The following is a 23,228-nucleotide window of genomic DNA, read 5'->3' as shown; positions in this document are numbered from 1 at the left end:
CTGACTTTAAGAACCTGTACAGTTTAAAAAGGAGTATCAACAATGCAGCTAAAGGTACACAAAAGCATCTTCAAGTAATTAACAACATTAACAAAATACAAATTATATTTTCAAATTTACTGAAGAAAAATATCATATGCCACAACCTTTAAAGAGGAACACACCTAATATTACATGCCACAAGTAATTAATAAATGTGAGCTCCTCTTCCTTTTCTTCACTTCAGCCCGATGAATGGGCTTGTGGAACATGTGCCAGGCTTAATGGCAGCGCATCCAAGAGCAGATCCCCCAACATAATTACTGGGGAATCTCAGCATGATCCTGCTGCGCCAATGACCTCCATGGGGAGTTCAAATGGGAAATGGCTGGACGAGCTTGGCCAAAAGTACTGAAACTATCTGGTAATGAGGATGAAAAATGTCAACAGTTCCACACAGGACTGGTAGAAAAACAAAATCCTGGCCTGAAATTAGAAATAAGTGGGTTATTTTCATATTAGTAGATTCATTAGTAGGGTGTCACAAGGGATCAGTTCTGGGCCCTGAGCTATTCAATTTTTATTAAATGATTTAGATGAAATGTCAGACTGTATCCAAGTTTGTTGATGAAACAAAGCTGGGTTGGAAGGTGAGTTGAGCGTCTGCAAAGGGATAAGGACAGATTAAGCGAGCATACAAGAAGATAAAGTACAAGGTGGGGAAATGTGAGGTTATGCATATTGATTGGAAAATTCTAAAAATAATGTTTTTAAGATAAGCTTTCTTTATTAGTCACATGTACATCGAAACACACAGTGAAATGCATCTTTGCGTAGAGTGTTGTGAGAGTGGCCCACAAGTGTCGCCATGCTGCCAGTGCCAACATAGCATGCCCACAACTTCCTAACCCGTATGTCTTTGGAATGTGTGAGGAAACCAGAGCACCCGGAGGAAACCCACGCAGACACGGGGAGAACGTACAAACTACTTACAGACAGTGGCTGGAATTGAACCCAGGTCGCTAGTGCTGTAACAGTGTTACGCTAACTACTGCACTACTTTATACAGTGAGAAACTTGCAAACATTGGTGGACAGAGGGATTTTGATGTGTCAGTTCATGGAATACAGAAAATAAGGACACAGGTACAGCAAACAGTTAGGAAAGCAAGTGAATGGTTGGTTTACACTACAAGGGGTTGGAGTACAAAATTCAGAAAGACCGCCTGAGATTGTGGAGTACTGTGTTGACTGTTTGGTCTTTGCACATAAAGGATACACTTGCATTGGAGTCAGTGCAGTGTTGATTCACTAGATTGATTCCTGGGATGAGGAGGTTGCCCACGTTGAGAGATTGAGTAAGGTTAGCCAACACATTGGAGTTCAGAAGAATGAGAGCTGATCTCAGTGAGATAGGATTGGGAATACATGTGCTTTTTCGACCTTACAAGACAGACTGTCAGAAGTAGGATGTCACTGGGATCAGTTATTCATAGTTTATATTCAATGACTTAGACATATTTCAGAGGAGGCGAGACAAGAGAGAGGGGATGGAGGATTACTCTGACAGATTTTGCTGAGGAACAGTGAGAGAAGGCTCAAGTGGAGCACAAATGTCAACATAAACTGGTTGGGTCAAACAGCCTGTTTCAATGCTTTAAATCAAAGAGGCATGGAGTTGTACAGGACAGAAACATGACCTTTGGCCCACAATGTCCATGATGACTTTTTTGCCTATCTACACCAATCCCATTTGCTGTACCCTTCTATGCCTCATCTATTTAAGTAATTGTTTAATGGTTCTTGAATGTAGTTATTGTATCTGATTCCATTACCTCCTCTGGCAGCATGTTCCAAATATCAACCACTCTCTGTGTAAAAACTTCCAAGATCCCCTTTAAATCTCCTACCTCTCACCTTAAAATGGTACCTTCTTGTTTTTGACAACTCTACCATGGGAAAAAGATTTTGACTATCTATCTATGCCTCTCAAAATCTTATATACTTCTGTCAGATCTCTCCTCAGCCGTCTTTGCCCCAGGGAAATCAAACAGAGCCTCTCCAGTCTCACCCCATAACTGAAGTCCTCCGATCCAGGAAACGTTCAGGTGAATTTCCCCTTGACTCTCTCCAGAGCAACCACATTCTTCCTATAATGTGGTGACCAGAACTGTGCACAATACTCCAAGTACGGCCAAACCAGTTTTTTGTAAAGTTACAACTTTATATATTCTGTGCCCCGACTTATGAAGGCAAGCATGCCATATGCCTTCTTTACCAACCTATCCATCTGTCCACCACCCTTCACACTGCCCTACACCCACCATCTCTTATTACCTCTGACTCCAGTATTCTTGCTAACTGGTATTTTTTGTACATGGTAGGGTATTCTGTGACTTTCCTCACTCATTTCTTCCACATGCCCGAGTTTCTCCAATGAAAAGCAAAGCACCTTTCATGGCCTCTGGCCATCCCAAAGCATTTTACAGCCAACTATTCTTCTGAGGGGAAGTCAGTGTTGCAGTGAGGCAAACATTACAGCCAATCTGTATACACAAAGCTCTCACAAACAACAATGGGATAATAGTCAAATAATCTGTTTTGTGATGCAGATGGAAGGAGAAATATTAGCCAGGGCATCAGGAGAATTCATCCCCACTGCATCATGGAAATTCAATGAAGTAATACCATATACCATATTTCCTTATGACATAGAAAGAGACCATTTCAACCCATTGAGTCTATGCCAGCTCACAGAGCAATCCCATTCTCCTGCTAATTTTCCCTGCAGTTTATTCTCTCCACATTTCCATCAGCTCTTCCTAGATTCTATCATTCACCAACACTAGGGGCAATTGAGAGTGGTGAATTAACTTACCCACCAGCACACCTTTGGGATGTGGAAGGAAACCTGAGGACACCCAGTCTGAGGGAGAACATACAAATTCCACACAGACAATACCAGGGGTCAGGATTGAACCTTGGTACTGTCTGTGTGGTCACCAGAGCTGTGAGGTAGTGGCTCTATTAGTTACTTCACTGTATCATCCTAATGTAATGTACATAGATTTTGCACTTCGTGATAGAATTTTGATGAACAATAGTGTAGTTAAAGAAGGAGAAGACAAACTGAAAGGTCTGTGATAGGGTAGAAGTCAAGGAAATTTAATAGACAAAAATGATGATGGTAGAAGGTAAAACGGGTGGGGTGCATCATATAAGGAAACAGAAGAGGCGTCTGGAGGTAGTGTAAATGTGTTGAGTTCAGAGTCTCTGAAGTACTCAATAGAAAGGTGAGGCACTGCTCCTCAAGCTTCTGTTGCGTTGCATTAGAAGTGTTGCATGCCGAGGTCAGAGTGGTAGTGTGAGCAAAGAATTATAGAGATGAATGACTGTAAATTCAGGGTTGCACTGAAGGTTTATCCATTGGATACCTTGAGGAGTTGGGGGTTAATTATCGCACTGCTTGCTATCTGGGAGCAACAGACCTTCCAATAAGCATTATGATTTTCAAGTGTCATGGGGGAAAGGTATAGCTTACCTTCTAATTTCAGTGCATTGAGTGCTGTGCACAAAATGGGCTTGAGTGAAGAAATAAGTGACAGAAATAGTGTCAGCCATCAATGATGAAGTTAGGTATAGTGGCCAGAGAAATAAACATGGGCAAAATGATGCATTAGAAATATGACCATTAAAAAACCCACTCTTTTCATAGTTTGTCATAAATAGCTTTAATTGTTCACACCGATACGTTGTTTCCAAGGGAATCAGGAGTAAATTCATAGTATAATCTTATCTCTGATTGTACATTTGATGAAGGCAAATCGTAATGTATAAAGATGCATGATTTTTGACAGTTCTGTTGGAGTTTCGGAAGATAAATAGGCAGGTCTGTTATGCAAAGTTTTAGTAAAATCTGTTTCATTTACTCCACCGTCAAGTGTTTTCTCCTTTAAGTGTCTTGAAGCAGAAAGGGAGAGAGTTTACTGACAGCTCATTCTTAATATATAACTTCAGAGGTTAATCAATATGTACAAAGTGTATGAATATTACTTCAATTACTACTGTCTTCACTTTGGAATGTCTATGAAACCTATGAACTTGCTACAAGTTGAAAATGCAGTTTCCATTTCCATAGATCATCAAGTCACTCTGAAAAACTTCCAATAAACCAGCCAATGCTCTTGCAGTTGACTTAGGAAGAAGGAACTGTCAATATTTAATGAATGTAATAAAATAGTCATAAAACAGCAAGACCTTGGGGAAAAATAAACCACAGAAGGTCATAGATAAAGCTATGCACTTGTGGAAGCTTTCAGTCCTGGGTCACAAGAAGGGAAAAATGAATCAAATCTTTAACAAAGTGTAAGTACAGCTTAGAGCTTATTTTTGAACTGAAGAATCTACATAAAGGATCACAATGGAGGACAACATCAAAGTTAAAAGACTTCATTTCAATTGGGATAGAGATTTTAAAATTATGTAAGGACGGGATAAACATAAAACAGTACAGGACAGGAACAGGCCCTTCGGCCCATGATATCTGTGCTGACCATAATGCCAAATTAAACTAATCTCATCTGCCTGCACGTGGTCCATATCCCTCCATTACCTGCTGTTCATGTACCTGTCTAAGTGCCTCTTAAACATTGCTATCATATCTAGTTCCACCACCTCCCCTGGCAGCATGTTCCAGGCACCTAAACTCTCTGTAGAAGAGAAAGACCCTTCTCATTTTCTAGCTGGCAGAGAATGAGTGGTCACAGTTTCAGGATTAAATGTATGAGATTAATTCTGGCTCAAATGCAAATTTAATCCTGCATTTTTGATAACATAATTTTCAATTAACAGGGCCTTAAGAACTGGAATTCCCTCCCTAAACCTCCCTACCTCTCCATCTAGCTTTCCTTCTTTGAAACACACCTTAAAACCTTGTTATTTTGGCCATCTGCTCTTTTTATCTCCTCCTGGGGATTGGAGTCAATTTTTTTTTGTGTGATAACACTTCTGTGAAGCATTTTTGCTGCATTTGAAGTGCCATATAAATGGAAATTGTTGTTGACCAAATTAGAGCTGCCAGCATGTGAATAACATGAACTGTAGTTAGAGACTTTATCACTTAGTCTGATTGCTTCAGATTGCTTCAGTTAAGGCTCAGTTTTCTGGTTGCTGCTTTACCACCATTCCATTTCCATGACATACCTTCAGATCTAGAGTAGGTAGTTCTAGTTATTGCTTCTTTCACTGCGGCACACCATTACCCTGAAAACTGATACCAGCAGGAGTAATTTGCATTGTACTAGTAGGAGTAAAGGTGCAATGCTGTGATACTAGCAGAAGACATGTTGTGGTGCAGTGTTACTTCACTGTATCATCCTAATGCAGTGTACATAGGGTGGAAGTCAGGGAAATTTAATAGACAAAAATGATGATGGTAGAAGGTAAAACAGGGATGGGGTGCATCATATAAGGAAACAGAAGTTGTCAACATCTTTGATAGTGTTGACATGGAATTCATGTTACATGCTGATTGTCATCACAGTGTCCCTATTGCACACGCTGCCAGCTGTTCCTGCTACTGCCACAATCCCCAAAGCCTTTCGCAATATTGCGGCTGGTTTGACCCATCCTGCAAATGACATGCATGCATTTAAGGTGTTGGGGGGTAGGTTCAGAATAGACGGGAGGGGTACGTTTTTCACTGAGAGAGTGGTGGATGCCTGGAATGCGTTGCCTGATAGGGTGGTGGAGGCAAACTCATTGGGGGTTTTCAAGAAGGGCTTGGATGGGCACATGAATGAGAGGAAAACAGAGGGCTATGGCCATTCTGTAGGCAAGAGGGAATAGCTATATCGGCAATACATTGTGGGCCAAAGGGCCTGTTCTGTGCTGTACTGTTCTATGTTCTATGTACTAGAAAATGTTAGCAGATAATGCTATTAGAAGGGAGAAGGTGCAGAGTGGTGACACCAGCAGGAGTAATGGGGATGTGTAACGTTACTAGCTGGCGAAACAGCACAGTGTAATGATACTACCAACTACATCTGCATGTCAGGCAGCACCTACATGTGTGCCCACTATTGTGTGAGCATTAATTCCCCTGCATCAAAGCCTGGTCTCCAGACATCTTAAACCATCTTCCCACTGGATCAAACCCATGCTTTGTGAAGCCCGTGTGGTAGTTGGTGTACAGTGGCCACCACCTGTGAAAGGATGCGATGCACAGGCAAGTTCCACTCCACGGCATGGTTTTGGACCCTCACAGACAATCACAACAGTAGCAGTCCTGAATGCCGCTCTGTTGGTGTAGCTCAGGAACTTGAACACTTTTTCATCAACATTGCTGCACTGAGTGAGGCACTTCAGGCAGGTGATGGCCAAATTAAAGAACAGGACAGTGGATAAACCTTCTGGAGGACAATCCAGATGAGGATCGTCATCTTCATGAAGTCATCTAGAACGAGCTAGACTGGTACCTTAGCGACATTGCCCACAGTCTTGGGAAACGCCTTATGACCCTCCTGCTACGAAGCACATAGCAGACCTGCTAAATGGCAGAAGGTGCGCACCATCGCACAAACCCACCCACAGACCCCTCCAGTCACCTCTTGCCCCATCTGTCGAAGAGTCTGCAGTTGCCTCATCTGCCACCTCAGCACTCACAACATTGGAGTGGAAGCAAGTCATCTTTGATCCTGAGGGGCTGCCCAAGAAGAGAAGAATGAATTTATAACAGTAATGGTACTTCATGGAGATACTAGCTGGAGTAATGGTGTGGCATAGTGATACAAGCAGGGATGGTGGTGCAGTTTAGTCATACAAGTAGAAGTAATGTTGCAGTGTGACGAAACCAGCAGGAGTGGAAGGAAATCACCCTTTTTCCCGTGGGCTTCCTAAGAAGAGACTTACAGCAGTAACAGTGGAGTACAGGATTTCTAGCAAGAGTGACAGTTCCGTGTAATGTTGCCAACAGGAGTAATGGTGTATTTTGGTGATGCCAACAGCAGTAACAGGCATGGTGCAGTGATACGAACAGGGGTGGGACGTAGTGTTTCCCACGAGTGATGGCACAGCATGTTAATACTAGCAGGTATGGTGCATTTTGGTGATACTGGAAAGACTAATGGTGCCAACGCGAGTTATTAGGAGTAATGTTGCAGTGTGGTGAAACTAGCAGGAGTGATTGAACAGGGTAATGACTCTTGTTGGATTCACGGTGCAGTGTGGTGATAGTGGTAGCAGTAACAGTGGAGTGTAATGATACCAGCTGGAGTAATAGTGTGGTGTAGTGCTTGGTTATTTGAGTCACGGAACACCTAGTGATTGCAGAAGCTTTGAAGTGAGCAAAACTTTCTAACCCCTGGCACACCACCCTCTGTATGTAGCCTTTAACAGTTTGAAGGATGTTTAGAACCATCAAACCTGCATTGAACTGAATTAACACACCCTACTAGTGAGCCATTAACTAGCCTCATAGTAACTGAAATTTCCTTTAAGTAGGAACACCCTGTTGCTGAATGTATGCTTAGCTCTTCATGATCAGCACACAGCATCAGCAACATCTTTGATAGTGTTGACGTGAAATTCATGTTACATGCTGCCTGTCATCACAGTGTCCCTATTCCACACACTGCCAGCTGTTACGGTTACTGCCACAATCCCCAAAGCCTTTCCCAATACTGCGATTGGTTTGACCCATTCTACAAATGACATGTGAACTGGATATCTTATTGAAAACCTGTCAGCGCCTGTTTACTTGAGCAAATGAAAATGGGCTTTTCCGGAAGTGAAACCAAGTGACAATCATTTCTGGGTGGTATCACTCCAGAAGTTCACCTGGATTCCGGTGAATCCTGGCTGTGATTTGAGCTTGCGTCTCCAACAGGATTTCCTCATCGGATGTTCATCATTCCCTATGCAATTGTACTGCAGTCCTGAAAGGTTTACTCATGATCATTGTGATATCCCAGGCTGAGTCCAAGGAGCAAATTATCCCAGATTTTCTGGGACTGCCTGTGGTTGGATCTGAGTCCCAGAATGTTTTCTGAGTCCCACTCCAGGCTGGGACCCAGTTAAGGTAAAATCCATTGCCAATACCTCAGGCACCACTTCCCGACCAGATAACAACCCACCCTAGTAACCCATTGAACACACCCACAGTGCCGTCAAACCTCTCCACCTCCCTAATTCTTCTCCTGCCTCAAATTCCCGATCCGGCTCCCGGCAAAGGATCAAGATTGGCCAGCTGACCACTCCACCACTTCTTCCCACTCTTTCCAGGCCCTAATCAGGCCCTTGGTCTTCCCCACTAGCCCACAGTCCCCACACCACCTCACCCTGCCTCACACACCTGACATCTTCCTTCACACCCTCCATGGTGTTCGAGGAAAATGCGTTACACCTGATCAGGAGCCCCAGAAGGCTTGTGCCTCAGGCACCATGGAAGGTTGTTGCAGCAGGTCTGCACAGTCACCGAGTGGTGAGCCCTTTAGTGAGCCAGTGTGCCAGCTTTCTTTTCCACAGTTACTCATTCACCCACAATGAGCAGTAGACAGAATGAGGTAGCAATAATTGGTGCGATTTGACACAAGAAAACATACATTAGAAAGGAGATAATTCCCAGCAAGTAATGTATGTGCCTGCTTGTGTGCATATATGTGTGTGTTTGTGTCTGTGTATCTGTGTGTCTGTGTGTGTGTGTTTATTTGCACACGCATAATGCAGATGAGAGTGTGTGTTGAATAAATCTATTATTTTTCAAATACATAATATTCTTTAGCTAGAAAAGTGCAAATGAAGTCTGTGAGCAGTACACATAGCTCAGGGCTGTGGTGGTAATGTATTACTGTCACAAAATTACATTGAGTCATAATAGCTCTGACTAATCCAGTGTAGTTCTTGCAGCAGGGATCTGATGTGGCTACAAATGGCGTCAGAGAAGCATCAAGGAAGCCCAGGCTGAGTCTCGGGTGGGAAGATGAGCAGCCAGCCATTTAAGCCTCTGGGAAGGGAAGTGAGAGCCTGATTCAGATATGCAAAGCTCTTTTGTAGTATTGTACTTGACTCTGAGAACAATATTTACTCTGTATGAAAATGTTATCCTTCTGCACAATGTGTAAGTCTGACTGTCATTCAGTTTAATGGCAAGACCAAGCCCACACATTGTTTAAGTATTAGTGGAATAGCACCATACAATGGATCAGGACTCCAGTGGGCCTGGTAAAAGACTGCCTATGCAATGATAACAGGCAATCATCAATAATTTTTGTCAATTAATTTATATTGACCACCGCAAAAAGCTTTGGACATTAGTGTACCTGTGTGCATTTGCCACCAGATTAATTAGGTAGTACAATCCTCACCTCTTACAGTGCAGGCATTTGTACAAATATGCTTTGCTCACTTCATGCAATGGCCAGTATTATTGTGGCAGCATTGATTTTGAAGTAGAGTAATATTGTATGGCACAATGACAAATCTGTCTTGGGAAGAAAAATCTTAAGAGGGAAACTATGAGAGACCTAGGCTTTGACAACATAGGAAATAAACAGTAAATAGAAATCTACAGCTCCTATCAGCTGTTTCCTACCTTGGTTTGGTGGGCCACTGTGTTTTTCATCAGAGCTGTTGTTTCTTTTGAGACACTTGATCTTAGTAACTGCCACCATGACATTTTAAAGTGAACAGAACTCAAGGGAAGGGCTTTAGTGGATTTATACTTTAAAAAATAATGGGACTTAAGGCAGATAAATCTCCCGGACCTAATGGTATTCATCTAAGAGTGTTTAAAGGAATAGATTGCAAATTTGTAGCTACATTACCGTAGTTTTCCAAAGTTCATGGAATCATGGTGCATTTCAGATAACAGCTTAGACTTGCTGCTCTCGTGCAGGCAGTTTTGTAGAGTACTGTCTCCTTGCTGCAGTGTTTCAGCCAATGGGTCCCTCATGTCAGCATCGGTGCTTTGCCACATGAAGTCAGAACTGAGCTGAGTCAGTGCACTTGATCTCCGATTCTCCTGCTGGAGTCAAGAGTACTCAGGTGGGTATAACATCCTGGGCTGAGGGGCTGGATGCACTTCCTCATCTTTATGCCAGTCATGGCCAGAGAACCCTTTCTTATGCGTGGGTCTAGCAACCCTGAATGTGGAGGGAAGTGCTGGTTAGTGGCTGTCAAAAAGGCATCAGGGCAGTTTGGGACAGGGCCTCAGGATCCACTACCTTAGATCAAGTCACTGGTAGCAGGCTGTTCCACCTCCTAGGACATCCAGGGAAGCAAGACTTAGAGGACATTTGGACCCATTTGGCCACAAAAAAAATGAAATACAGCCTCAGGAATAATGCAGGAGACAAATACAATCTGATCCAAAGCGAAATCAGACGCCTGGTAGGTGCTATGGTGTGCGCAAGAGGTGTCTCACTGTGGTGTGTAGCATTCAGACTGCAGGATGTATTTTAAAGGAAAATGGGATACATCTCTCTGACCTGATTCATTTCATGCATGTAGCATTTCTGACTTCCAGAAGGCTGCAACTCCGGAAGGCAGCTAAAGATTTTGAGGAATAAGTGGGCATTGGGTGGGTATTTATTCCAGAGTACGATCTGGGAGCTGATCTCAGGCTTATTGTACTGCAGAGGCAGAAATGTGCTGTGACCCAAAAGGAGGTTAAAAAGATAAATTCACAAGACGGTTGGGAATAATGAATGGATCAATAGCAGTTAACAATGGGAGAGTAAGTCTTCTGGTTTTGTGTAGCAACACAGTCAACATACTTATAGGGCTTTGTAGTACTGCAGTAAAGAGTAGATATAGTACACAGAAAACATCCTTTTTTATGACGTTGCTGTACATTAGCTTTTATTTATTCCTTCATTATTCCTAACCCTTCTGTGAATTTATTTTCCTGACTCCTTTATACGATTTCCTCAGCTCTGCCATTTAGTAGTAAAATAAATCCCTGCTGTAAGATCAAAAGCTCCAGTTTAATAAAAAATGAAATGGGTTAATCTCCAGATTTCAGCTTTCAGCCAATAAAGCCTTTCCAGTGAATCTCTGCCTTGGTATATGTGGGTAACATGATTTGTCTTCCGCATATAAATCATTCGATGGAAATTAATGTGCAGCTTTTGTCAACTAAGCTGGGGGATCAGTTTTGGATTGGCTTTCCGGTTTTCTCCTTTATCTTCATTTGGCATAACATCACTTAACTGGCTGTGGAATATTGTCCAAACTAATTTTACAAGTATCCTCATCAAGGTCCTCCAGTAAAACAACCTCTTTAAATAGCAGATGACACTTGGCAAGGTCACTATCAAAGAATGTTCAGCAAGCCTTTGTCTTGTCAAACACGATTTGCAGGGTGGTCAATGGAAAAGTCTACTGCATCATATAAAAAATGCAATCATCACATCAAAGCTGTTGTGTTCACGTTCCCAGGTGCCAAGTTAAGCTCTTCTTTGGATATTGATGTTGTTCACCCTCAACTCTAGGTCAGAAACGAGTGCTGTCTTGGCTCCTTCCACCCCTACCTCCTGCTCAGAGTGCTTAGGAGATTCGCCAGGATGTTGCCTTGGATGGAGTGTTTTAGTTATGAGGAAAGTCTAAGGAGGCTGAGTTTGTTTTCCTTGAAGCAGAGAGCCTGAGGGGAGACTTAATTGAGGAATATAATGTTATGAGGGGCATAGATAGGGTTGATACTAAGAAATTTTCCCTGTAGCAGAGGTGTCTAAAACCAGATGGCAATAGTTTAAGGGAAGGGTAACTTTGCTTAGGTGGGATCTCAGGAAGACTTTTTTCACTCAGAGGGTGGCTGGAATCTGGAACATGCTGCCTGAAGGAGTGATGGAGGCAGACACTCACAACATTTAAGAAGTAGCGAGACAAGTGCTTTAATCATCTTGACAGATGGCCTTGGCACAGTGCTAGAAAATTGTATTAGTATGGAAGGGTATTTGATGGTCACCATGTACATAGTGGACCAAAAGGCCTGCTTCCATGCTCTATGACTCTACGATCAAGTCTTTTGCTACGCTGGCAACATGATTGGACGAGATTCGACAATATCCAACAAACATTAGACCTTTCACCATTATTTCAAGCTGGTTGTTAATATCTTTTACAGATAACAGTATCCTCTGTAAAATACATGGAAGAATAGGTTATAACAGCAGCTCGTTTGTCTTTTGGGATCTTAGTATTGAACAGGCTCACATGATCTTAGTTGTAAGCCTCCTTTGACAAATAAACTTTGATTCCTATCTCCTGATATCTGGAAGCTGCACAAACTGCCCACAGATTGGCAATTTGAGAAGAAAGGTTGGTGTGGAATGTGAAAAAGGTCAGAACAGTTCAGTCGGAGTGTGATTTGAGGTTCTTGCTGAAAAAAAGTCCCTTAAGTCACAGGGGAGAGCATTGTGCAGTTAATCCTGTGGACTAAGCAAGGCTAGCAAATGCTGAGAGCAGTGAGTGGACAACAAAAGCATTGCAAATCCTTCACATGGAATGAATAGACTCACAGGCTAATATAGTGCCTACAAAACTCTAAAGCCAACAGGTTGCATCTTGGATGGTGTACAGGTAGAGGACACCTTCCTCCACCCCTCCCCGCCTGCCTTGAGTTGCAACAACATGACACTACAGTCACAAAGTGTCAGTTCCTGCCAGCTCGATTTGCCCTGCCTACAAAAATATCAGGAGTTACTGGTCAAGGAGGCCTCCTGTTATTGTCATGTCAGCCCCCTACTGAATCTGGGAGACCAGCCACCCCCAGCTGTTAAATCAGCTTATTGCATACATTTATAGCAACAAGAAACATTTGATCATAATCTAGCCTCTCTTTGCTAGTATAGTTAAGAACAAGATTAGTTTCTGCAAACAGTAAGCAGCCCATGTAGGTTCCTGTTTTTCCCCAGGAATATATCCTCAATATGTGCTGAAATCCAGTTTTGACCAATGAATAAAATGGCTACTTTTCCATTACTACTTTTTTAATGCTAATTATAAATCAATAATTAAGATAAACATTTACTTTGTATTCAAAATTTCATTTTTAGTTTTAATATAAAATTTATTGGTGTGTCATATTGCTTCTTTGAAGTGCAGGGAGTTGTAATTGCTGGCACCTTTGTTTTCTCTGGAACTCTTTCATTCCAAGTGTCAGTCATTACACACAATGGCATGGGGAAGGAAAGAAGAACAAGCATGTTTCCTGTTTCTTGACACCCAACTTCAGATGGCAATTAAATGCCAAATTGGCACATCCACACATTCGCTTCCCATCAAGGGCACTAAATTGCAGTCAGAATTAGGACCATGGTAGACCTGGAATGAGGAGGCCTTGCAGCCTTTCAGTCTTGCTCCTTCTACAAATGATGTAAACTTCTTGAAAATCTCGCCTCATTATTCAGAAGGAACTCCGCTCCGATGTTAACCTCTCCATGTAAATTATGAATAATTTTGGAGAGTCATTAAAAGCCACAAATCTTATTGTGATTAAATCTATGTGACAATATAGAGCAGAGTTTTTTTTCATGGTTCTGGTTTAACATAACAGGCAAGACGTGGAAAAAGGATTGAAGCCTTGAACTGTGACAGGAGATTATATATATATAAATAGTAAATGTATGCTGCAAATTCAGCCAGAGTCTGGTGATTTCTGATTTCATCAAAGCCTCCTGGTCAAAATCCAGTCTGGTTATTAACATCTCTCTGTGGATATCTTTGTGTAATAAAGGGAGGCTACAGCAGACGTTAATATTTGCAAAATGTAGATTATTGTAATTACCTTGTAAATTCAAGTAATAAACTTTATGAAAACCTTGGGAGAGTACATTATATTCAAAATTTTATTTTTAATTTTTTTTACTGGTGGAAGAAGTTTAACAAATCTCAGAATGAATAAATATGGCAGGTTTTATTTTGTGCCGGCCATGACCTCTGAGAGCCACTCTAATAATCATTCTGTTGACTTCTTTGTATTCTGAAGCACTGGCACCTTGACTGTTATTATCCTGAGGAGACTTCACGTCATTGTAATAAAAGCGTTAGTGTGAAATTCCTCTGTCTGGCATCTTAACACCGATCTACGCTTACATATTTTTGACATTTATTTGTTAAAACAGCCAACAGGGCAATTTCATGCCAATACTTTGCCGTGGTGGTTACTAATACACAAAATGCATCTAATTACCAGGGTGAAGCTTTCCAAGTTTCGTATGTTATTTATCCACAGGTATATTACAATTCCTCACCAGCAATGCAACCTATGCTCTGCAGTATTAACGAACTGCCCTTGTTGGGCAATGCTCGCCTATCACTGCACCCACAGTCCCATCCTTCCCCTACCCACCCTTTTCCTTCCACCCCCGCTTCCTTTCCCTTCCCTTGTGACATTATTGTTTTTCATTTGCAGCAAAAGAGCTCAGATCAAAATAATTGATGATGAGGAGTATGAGAAAAACAAGAATTTCTTCATTGAGCTGACGGACCCACGCATGGTGGATATGAGTTCACAGAAAGGTGGAGTACTCACCAGAATGAGCCGCTGCTGAAGGCCCTCCTCTCTCCTTTCTTTCCCTTTTCTCTTATTTCCATCCCTCCTCTTCTCTCTGTCTTGTTTGACTGCTTGATTCCCAAGAGATATTTAACACTGGTGCACTCTCGCAGTCAGATTGGTGACATGCCACCCATTTAAGTCTTGGCGTATTAGTGAGCTGCTAATCAGGCCCATCGTCATGACTGCAGTAACCTGCCATCCCCGAGCCCGTCTTCTTGATACCTTGTCTTTTCCTGCTGCTAACAGCTGGTGTCCCAGTAGTTTGTAGAGCACATGAGGACAGGTCTGGTTGTATGCTAAGTAACATGCTCTCTTGAAATACCTGAACTGCTTTGAGTTGTGTGGGGAGTCCATTCCATTACCTTTCCAAAGTGAATTCTACAGCCCAGTCAGTGAGGAAAAGTCATCACTTACTCGCGCAGTCTCTATATGTTGTGCAATGTGAGTTTCAGCTCTGGGATACATGATTGCAGGAGCACTACATTTGTTATATCTGAGTGACACTTCCAAGATCTCCATTCATAGGTAGCACTGTATTCCGTACAGGGCTCTATGGCCTCGATGGTCAAGATACAGTGTGAGATAAAGGCTCAGGGTTCCCACATTCAATAAACACAGTTTCCTGTCAACTGTGCAAGGTCACAGCAACAAGTTACCAGTCATAAATTCAAAAGGAATTTACTTATGAAGAATTTTATCTCAAAATTAATGGGTCAGTTCTTGCTGGCACGGTCCCCTCGCCCGGAATCACCACCTGTACTCTGTCACTACCCCTAGTTACCTGGCCCTGGTGTAGATGGCCACTCTTTTTGGCCAGAAGTATCCCAGAATCTGTCAATAAGTTCCAGATGGCTGCACAGCCTCTGTGACGCCGTGAGAAAGCCCCGCCCCCAAAACGCCCTGGAAAACTTTGACATCCGCTAATCCCCACCTTCTTTTGACTATTGTGAAGGAGGTGAGTGAGTTTTAATAGTTTTTAAAAGTCACTGTGCCATTCAGAGGCATCAAAAAGGAATTAAAATTGAACAAAGTAATGTAATAAAAGATAAACATGATTTAAAAATTCAAAAATTAACCATAAACACCAAACTTAAAATGTTAAAACATTCCAAAACTTTGTGTGATTTCAAACTGCTGATTAAGTAATTGAGAGGGAGGAATAATTTAATGGTAGGGATATTGAGGAAACATGAAATAAAACCAAAAAGAGCTGCAAATACTCAGCTGGTCCAGCAGAATCAGTGGAGCGAGAAACTGAGTTGACTTTCGCAATCTATAACCTTGCATCAGAACAGGAAAAAAATCAAAGTCAAAGGTGTGTAAAGTTATAAGGAAGAGGGAGGGGTGGAGAGAACAAAGGGAATGTCAACGAAAGGGTGGAGACCAAGAGAGAGCAAATGCCACAAGTAGTAGTGGTGCTGGCTGAGAGAGGGTGGTGAAGGCTTGTTAAGCATAGCTGATCTGTCTGGAGGAGATGTAAGTAGAAGATGACAGAAATCCCATCAGAGAGAGGAGCAGAACGTCTTCAAAGTGGCTATTTTTGGAAACTCAGCAAGTTCCAGATGGCTGCAGTTGGCCAGCAATTGCCCCAAGACTGTTCTAAAACTGAGAATGAGTCGGTATGGACCATGCCTTCCTCTCCCCACCTTACCAGAATTCCAAAAGCATGGTTATACTGCTGGTTGCTGCAGTACTGCCTGAATGGCAAGGCAGCACAGTAACTACCACTGCTGCCTCACAGCTCTGGGGATTGATTCTGTCTTCAGGTGTCATCTGTGTCAAGTTTGCATATTCTCTCTGTGACCAGTGAGTTTCTTCTAGGTGCTCCTGTTTCTTCCCATACCCCAGAGATGTACATACAGGTTATTTGGCCACTGTAAATAATCACCAGTGTAGTTAGAGGCAAGAGGAATCCAAGGGGAGTTAATGGGCATGTGTGAGAGGGAATACATTGCAGGGGTATACAGGGAAATAAGGAGGGGAATGTGACTAACGGGATTGCTCCCCTGGGAGCTGGCATGGAGCAAATGGGCTCCTTATGTGTCATTACAAGTATAAACAGTTGTGCTTTTTAACATGAATAACTCAAGCTCTGAAGAACCAGTTGCCTCACAGTCCAGTGTGATCTGCCAATAAATTAAATAGCAAACTAGGATTCCTTGACTTTTAGCAAGAGGATTAAGGTCTTTATAAAGTGGAAACAGCCAGGAAAAGAATATGGTTGTGTGGTAGTTATATTAGTGGTGTAGTGAACTAAACTCCAGAATGAATAATCCATATAATGCGAGTTTAAGTCTCGTATGCAAGTTATGTGAATTTGGTTAAAACAATGGTGTAACCGAGCTGGTTCACTAAAATGGGAAAGGAAATATTTCCTTGTCTAGCCTTCATAGGGCCCCAATTGCACACCAAGTGGTTGCCCTTCAGTTGTTTCTGAGGAGGTCTAGCAAGCTTTCATCAGTCAGATTTCAATCCCTGATGTCTGCTGGTGAAACTCCAAACTTTGCCCTAATCTGTCCTGGAATTTGTCTTGCCATATAAGGCTATCAAAGCAAGGGAGGTGACATTAAAAGGATGTCAGTTGTGCTGGGATCCTGCCCTATCTGGCCATCCTTGCATTGCCTGTAGACTACACAATGATAGGGATACTTAACATGTCAGAAGCAACTGGTCTGTTTTACATGTACTGCAACAAGACTTCACCAGGACACTGTGCAGCAGTAAAGGCATTTAAGTAAAATCCTAATTTCTCTTGAGTTGTGATTAAATTAACTTCAGCATAGGAGAACTGAAGGGTTTGGCAGGTTACATGGGCAGAGCTCTGTCTTTTCTGTACCACTGCCTTTTAAGGGGGGAGAACAAGGCCCAAGTGTAGCTTAACCTGTTCTCCTAATAGGCCAAGAAAATGGTGGCATGTGACACCACTCTGGGTGCGCTGCAGGCCCTTCACTAACCATCAAGCAAGTTTACAATAAAAAGAAAGTCGCATGTGTGACTGCAGTGGTTTTCTAGCAACCCATTGTACATTTTCTTTCTTATATCCTTACAGGAAAACCATAAGCGTTAAAATAAATGATGATGAGGAATACGAAAAGCAGGAACATTTCTTCATTGTGCTTGGTGAACCGAAATGGATGAAACGAGGAATATCAGGTGTGAGATCCTGAGACGTAACGGCTTTTTTTGAGAAAATCTATTACTTTTCCTCCTGTATTCCCGCTCTCACCCTGTTTCGGTCATCTACGCCTAGTGCTTTTTTTGTTTCTCTCCCAGACCATGTGCACTGTATATTCTTGGCCTGGTTTATTATTTACTTTTAACACCTTGTTGCCACAAGCTATGCAATGGATTCCAGGATTCCGAGGCAATGCACATGTCTTCATTTTCCTGTGATCAGCTTAATCCTCTTGCTATTTTATTCATCTTTTCATTTTGGAAACAAAAATGATATATATTACTTTAAGATTAGCATCTTGGAGGGATGCTTTCCAGGCAGTCAGTCATATACATTCATTATTGAGGACACAGCATCCCCTTTGTTTGAATGGCGAAGAATGTTTTTCAAATACTTTTAAAGCGTGTCTGTGTGCTTGTGTGTGAACAAGGCTGGAAAGAATGGGTGATCTCGAGCTGAATCCCAGGCACCAGGTAGCAACCACATCCACTTTATTCTTTTCAGTTTACTTCTATTAATCACCTGCATTTCTCCAGTTTATATGCCTTTAAGGTACTCCATTCATTTTGATTGTACATTTAGCCCTTCTCCATCCAACCCATCTTGCCTTATGTTCCGCCCCTCCTCTCTTACGGAGAGAGTAGGGAAGGTGGGGTTAGTCTCCTAAACGCAGGGAAGATTAAGTGTTGGGTGGTGGTGAATAGAGGTGCTCAAAATTATGAGGGGCTTTGGTGGAGTAAATTGTGAGAAACTGTAACCATTGGCAGGAGAGTTGGACATGGATTTAAGGTAATTGAGGCAAAAGAGTCAAGTGGGAGACGATTTTTCTTTTAAAACAATGGTTTGTTGCAATCTGAAATGCACAATCTGAATGGGTGATGGAGGCAAATTTAATAATAATTTCTGGAAGGGAAGTGCTTTAGTACTGAAGTGGTAAAGTTTAAAGGGCTTTGGGGATAAAGGAGGAGAGTAGGATCAGGTGGCTTGCAATAAGCAACAGGAATTCCCTCTGTGAGCTGGGTACATCCTCGTGCTGAGCATTTCCCATTGACTGTCAACCGGCTCTTCAAGTGACATTACTACAGAGCCTGGTCTGGTCTTTGTTCCATGTCCAGAAAGGAGCTCTCTCAGTTAAGGATGTGCAATAGCAAGAGAGAATACAAACTGATTTTTCCTCCATGCTGCACTTCCTTTTCTACGTTTATAACTTGCTGATGTGATCCCAGGCTGAAATGAACCCTGTGAAACAGAAACCTTAACCCAAGGCAAATAGCACATGATCAGGATGTACAACATGAAGAGGCAGTGTCATGGCACAGTGGGGATTCAAGACAGCTCCATCAATTCACAGTTAATGATCCATCATGATGAATGGCCTGGGTCACTTTTCTTGTTCAGTTACCTTTTCATTTTACTGAAGTGTTATTTAAATAAATTACCTTAAGAACTGTTTCAGATTGTTCTTTCATGTACTGTGCATGAGGCAAGTAGACCCCAAATCCATTCTGTCACAATCTTAATGTAATCTTGAAGCATAATTCCTTCTGGATTAAAATATGAGTTTGCACATACTATTTTTCATATCTTATGATAATTAATGTGGCCATATCCACACATTGTTGATGGGGGAACCAATTATATGAGTGGACTATGTAGAAATTTATGAAAATGGAAACCAGACACTGTAAGTCATTTTAAGCTAAACTCTTCTGCCTTACAATATGACAGAAATAGTGCTTGGTAAAAGGACTCACAGCAATATTAAAGTCCCATAAAAAATTTTGCCCAATTTAATCTTGTTTACCTCTAAAAGATGTTAATTTTAAATATATCTTACACACACACACACGCACGCACGCACGCACGCACACACACACACACACACAACTTCCAGGTGCAGCTTATGAATCACATATTATTTTTATTTATTTCCTTCTCCCAATTAATAAAACAAGGTAACCTTCCTGTCTGGGATTCAGTTGCGTGACACTTTTGAGCTTTTATAATGCTGAGTAGTAATTACAAAGTGGATGCTGTTCCTTTAAACATACTTTTCATCTATGCTTGTGATATGTTTGGCCATACTGTCACTTCTGTTGACGTGTTTGCTCTTCTGTTGCTGCCCTGCCTGTTGAATGACCAGCTGTGTTGTACTTTGATTTGGTTTAAGAAGCATGCCAGTGAAGCTCTGCGACTCGTCATGACAAGCCACCAGCAAAGTAGAGGCTCTGCAGGTTTGGCGAAGCAATAGTATCACTCATGTGAATGGCACAAACCGGATTCAGCCACCTGATCCCTAACCTTTTGAGGACTCTTCGCCCTTAGTTGCTTTGGCTGTACAACGGTTAGCAAAGTTACTAAATGGGAGGAGTCACTGAATTGTGATAAGCAAAGCTATCTATGCATTTGCAAAGGCTGGAAAGCAATGTCTAAAATATTAAGCGTAGAAAGTAGATATGGTTTTATTCCCTCTTATAGCATCCGTAAGGGAGAAAGTAACATGCACTGGAATGCTTTGATGGGGAGGTTGGCAGGGGTGAGGAGTGGTGGGTAGGATGAGTGCAATCTTACTGTTTCACTGAAACCTGGTGTTACTGAAGAGGTTTTTAAAACAGAAAATAAAGCCCTCAATGTGTGCTTGCAGCAGGTAGTACCTTGTGGTAAGCAGCTGAGTTATTTCATGGCAAGGGTAGCTCATGGACCAGCAAAGGTATCTCAACCAGGCACTCATCTCAAAATGAAACAGATTTGGTTTTCACTTTGGAGTGAATCAATTATTTCAGCAAATTTCCACAAATGGCTTAGGAGCAGATAGGTCCTCCTGAGTTAAGTACTCAGATCAGAAAGAGACTCCGCAGTAGAATGGGTTGCTCTCTGCAGGTACAGTTGTGTGTGTGTGTGTGTGTGTGTGTGTGTGTGTGTGTGTGTGTGTGTGTGTGTGTGTGTGTGTGTGTGTGTGTTGTGTGTGTGTGTGTGTGTGTGTGTGTGTGTGTGTGCGCGCGCGCGCGTGCGCGTGCAGATGGGATGGGGGAAAGTGGTGCGGGGGAGGAACTGGGAAGGGTGGGCCACTTGCATTGAGGGAAGTTAGATACAGCTGTACGAATGTGGCCTGTTTAGTCTATCTCATGCTTACAAACTCCCCAACCCCAACATACACCCTTCTCCCCATTCTCCCAGCCCTACCCCTTGCCCCCACTGGTTCCATAGCTAGTTAAGTTCCCAGGAAAAGTTATTTAAGGTAATAAGGGTTGGGGAGGGAAATTCCACTTTAAGCCTCTCAAGCAATCATAGCCTCTTTCAGGAGATTACATTGACCATTTGGCCATATCGCGTTATTAAGTACTTTGATACTTGAATACATGCTGCTGAGTTCTTTTATGATTACTAGGGATTTAAATGTAAGTTAGTATATTTTAATGGAGTGGGGTTAGTTCATCAGATAGCTTATTTTTAATTTGAGGTACAGAAATTAATCCATTTTATTGAAACTAAATGACTGCATTGACAGATCATTTGAGTTCTCTCCCCAAGTTGTCTCTTGTAGTCAGTGAAATTATTCACATAACATGTAACTTAACCCAGACTGATATATTTATTTTAATCCATTTTAAATTGGTTGCTAAAGAAAGTTTCTTCTTTTTACCTTCTCCCTTCATCAAAAATATGGTTAAAAAAACGTAATAAATAATTACAAAATAGGATGTACATCGGTGCGAAAACTAGCCAGCATTGTTAGTGAGGCTCCTGTTGTGTATATTTTATATTGGGTTGTTAGAAATCCGGTCTGTGTACATTGATCTCAATGGATACTGTTGACTTCCCATGGTTTTCTGTTTGGCTCATTACATAATCCCTGTGCTCAGCAAACTGTTGGTGCAAGGAACATTTCCAAAAAAGAATAAACAGTATTAAAAAGATTGCGGGAATAGTTGATGTGGAGCAGGACTCCAGATAGGCTTAATGTTCCTTCATTGTGGGACTCAAGATCCAATCATTGAACTGTACTGTTAAAGATTCAAATTTCATTCTGAAAACAAAGCATTTCTTTGATCCATTTGAAATTCCTGCCTCAAAACCATGTTCCAAAGTGTTGGATGATATTTCCTTCATCCTTGTTATGTAAATATTCTGATCAAGTCATACTTGTAGCATACATATATTGAACCCAATGTACCCCAGTTTGGCAATTCTCCTTTTATAACACCTCATTCCATTTTATGTCTGGAATCAGTAACTCTGAACTACAGTGACTATTGCACTTGCTAATCTGCCAGCCATTGTGCATAAGACACATCATTTTAACAGCAGTGAAATGAATGACAACTATTTGTTTCCTTCGTGATGCAGTATGTTGTGAATGCAAGCACAATGTGCTGACAAACAACTGCATCACTTACCTTAAACATAATATCCCATTAAAAGTCATCTATGGGTTCGAACAATGAATTTGTATATAAATTAAAAATGCTGCAGATGCAGGAAAGCATCTATAGAGAGAGAAAGACAGAGTTATGAACAAATGTACCCATATCCTCTCCATCATAATTTCTACTTCACTCTACCCTATATTATCATCTTTCTCACCCTCATCAAAGTTTTTGTTACCTTCCATCTTCCAAGGTCCCCAAAACTCTGGTAACTGCCACCAGTCCTTTCCACTCAACACAACTGATGATCTGCATTGGTTTCCAGTTTACCAGGGCTTCAGTTTTAAATTTCTCTTTCTCATGCTCAGACTGCTTGATAGATTTATCCTTTTCTTTTCCCATACTTTCATACAAACTCCTGGGAGCTCTGCATTCCTCCAGCCATGCACTACTGTGCATTTCCACCATTAGGCATCTGACTCCTATTCTCTGGATTCCCCTCCCCAGATCTCCTGTCCTTCCTTAAGGCAGTATGTCCCCTTCTTCTCTCTATTCAGTTCTCAGGGCATCGCTGGCAAGACTGGCATTTAATGCCAATTCCTAAATGCCATTTTAGAGATTGATCACATGGAATGGGTTTGGAGTACTTTCCTCCACTGAAGGACCTTTGTAACTCGGACCTTTTTGTTACAAAATACAGCAGATTTTGTGGTCGTCATTACTAAGACTAGTTGTTGTATCCAAATTATTAATGCAAATTTAAATTTCACAACTGCCACGGTGGGATTTGAACTTAGGTCTCTGGATTGTTAGTCCAGGCCTCTGGAATTGTCTACTAATTTAACCACTTACAACCATCATTCCCATACTTTCTTTAGCTCAATGGCAGGAATACATCTACCAAACCTTTGCTGTACCATCGACAAATCAAATGTAGCCTACCATAAATAAGGAGACCAAAACTGTATACAGTACTTTGGGTGAAGTTTCACCAAAGCCCTGTATTATTCTTGTAATCCAACTTCCTTAAAAAGAAAGTTAACATTCAATTTAGAGTCATAGAGTTCTAAGAATGGACCTTTAGGCCCAACTTACCATGCCAACTATGATGCCTATCTACACTAATGCCATTTACTTTCACTAGGCCCACATCC

The 23,228-nt window shown here is 41.8% G+C and overlaps 1 protein-coding gene across 2 annotated transcripts in view; it reads left to right on the top strand.

Annotated features, from left to right (window-relative positions):
• slc8a3 (solute carrier family 8 member 3) overlaps positions 1 to 23,228 on the top strand; it is a 376,943-nt gene that overhangs the window by 264,012 nt on the left and 89,703 nt on the right. For both annotated transcript variants that reach the window (XM_052013641.1, XM_052013651.1), the window contains one exon: positions 17,582 to 17,685. In XM_052013641.1, coding sequence (XP_051869601.1) covers positions 17,582 to 17,685 — 104 coding nt within the window. The remainder of the gene's footprint in view (positions 1 to 17,581; positions 17,686 to 23,228) is intronic.

The sequence above is a fragment of the Pristis pectinata genome, chromosome 1, assembly GCF_009764475.1.
Source record: "Pristis pectinata isolate sPriPec2 chromosome 1, sPriPec2.1.pri, whole genome shotgun sequence".
In the NCBI taxonomy this organism is placed as follows: domain Eukaryota; kingdom Metazoa; phylum Chordata; class Chondrichthyes; order Rhinopristiformes; family Pristidae; genus Pristis; species Pristis pectinata.
This window is presented reverse-complemented; position numbering and strand designations above follow the sequence as displayed.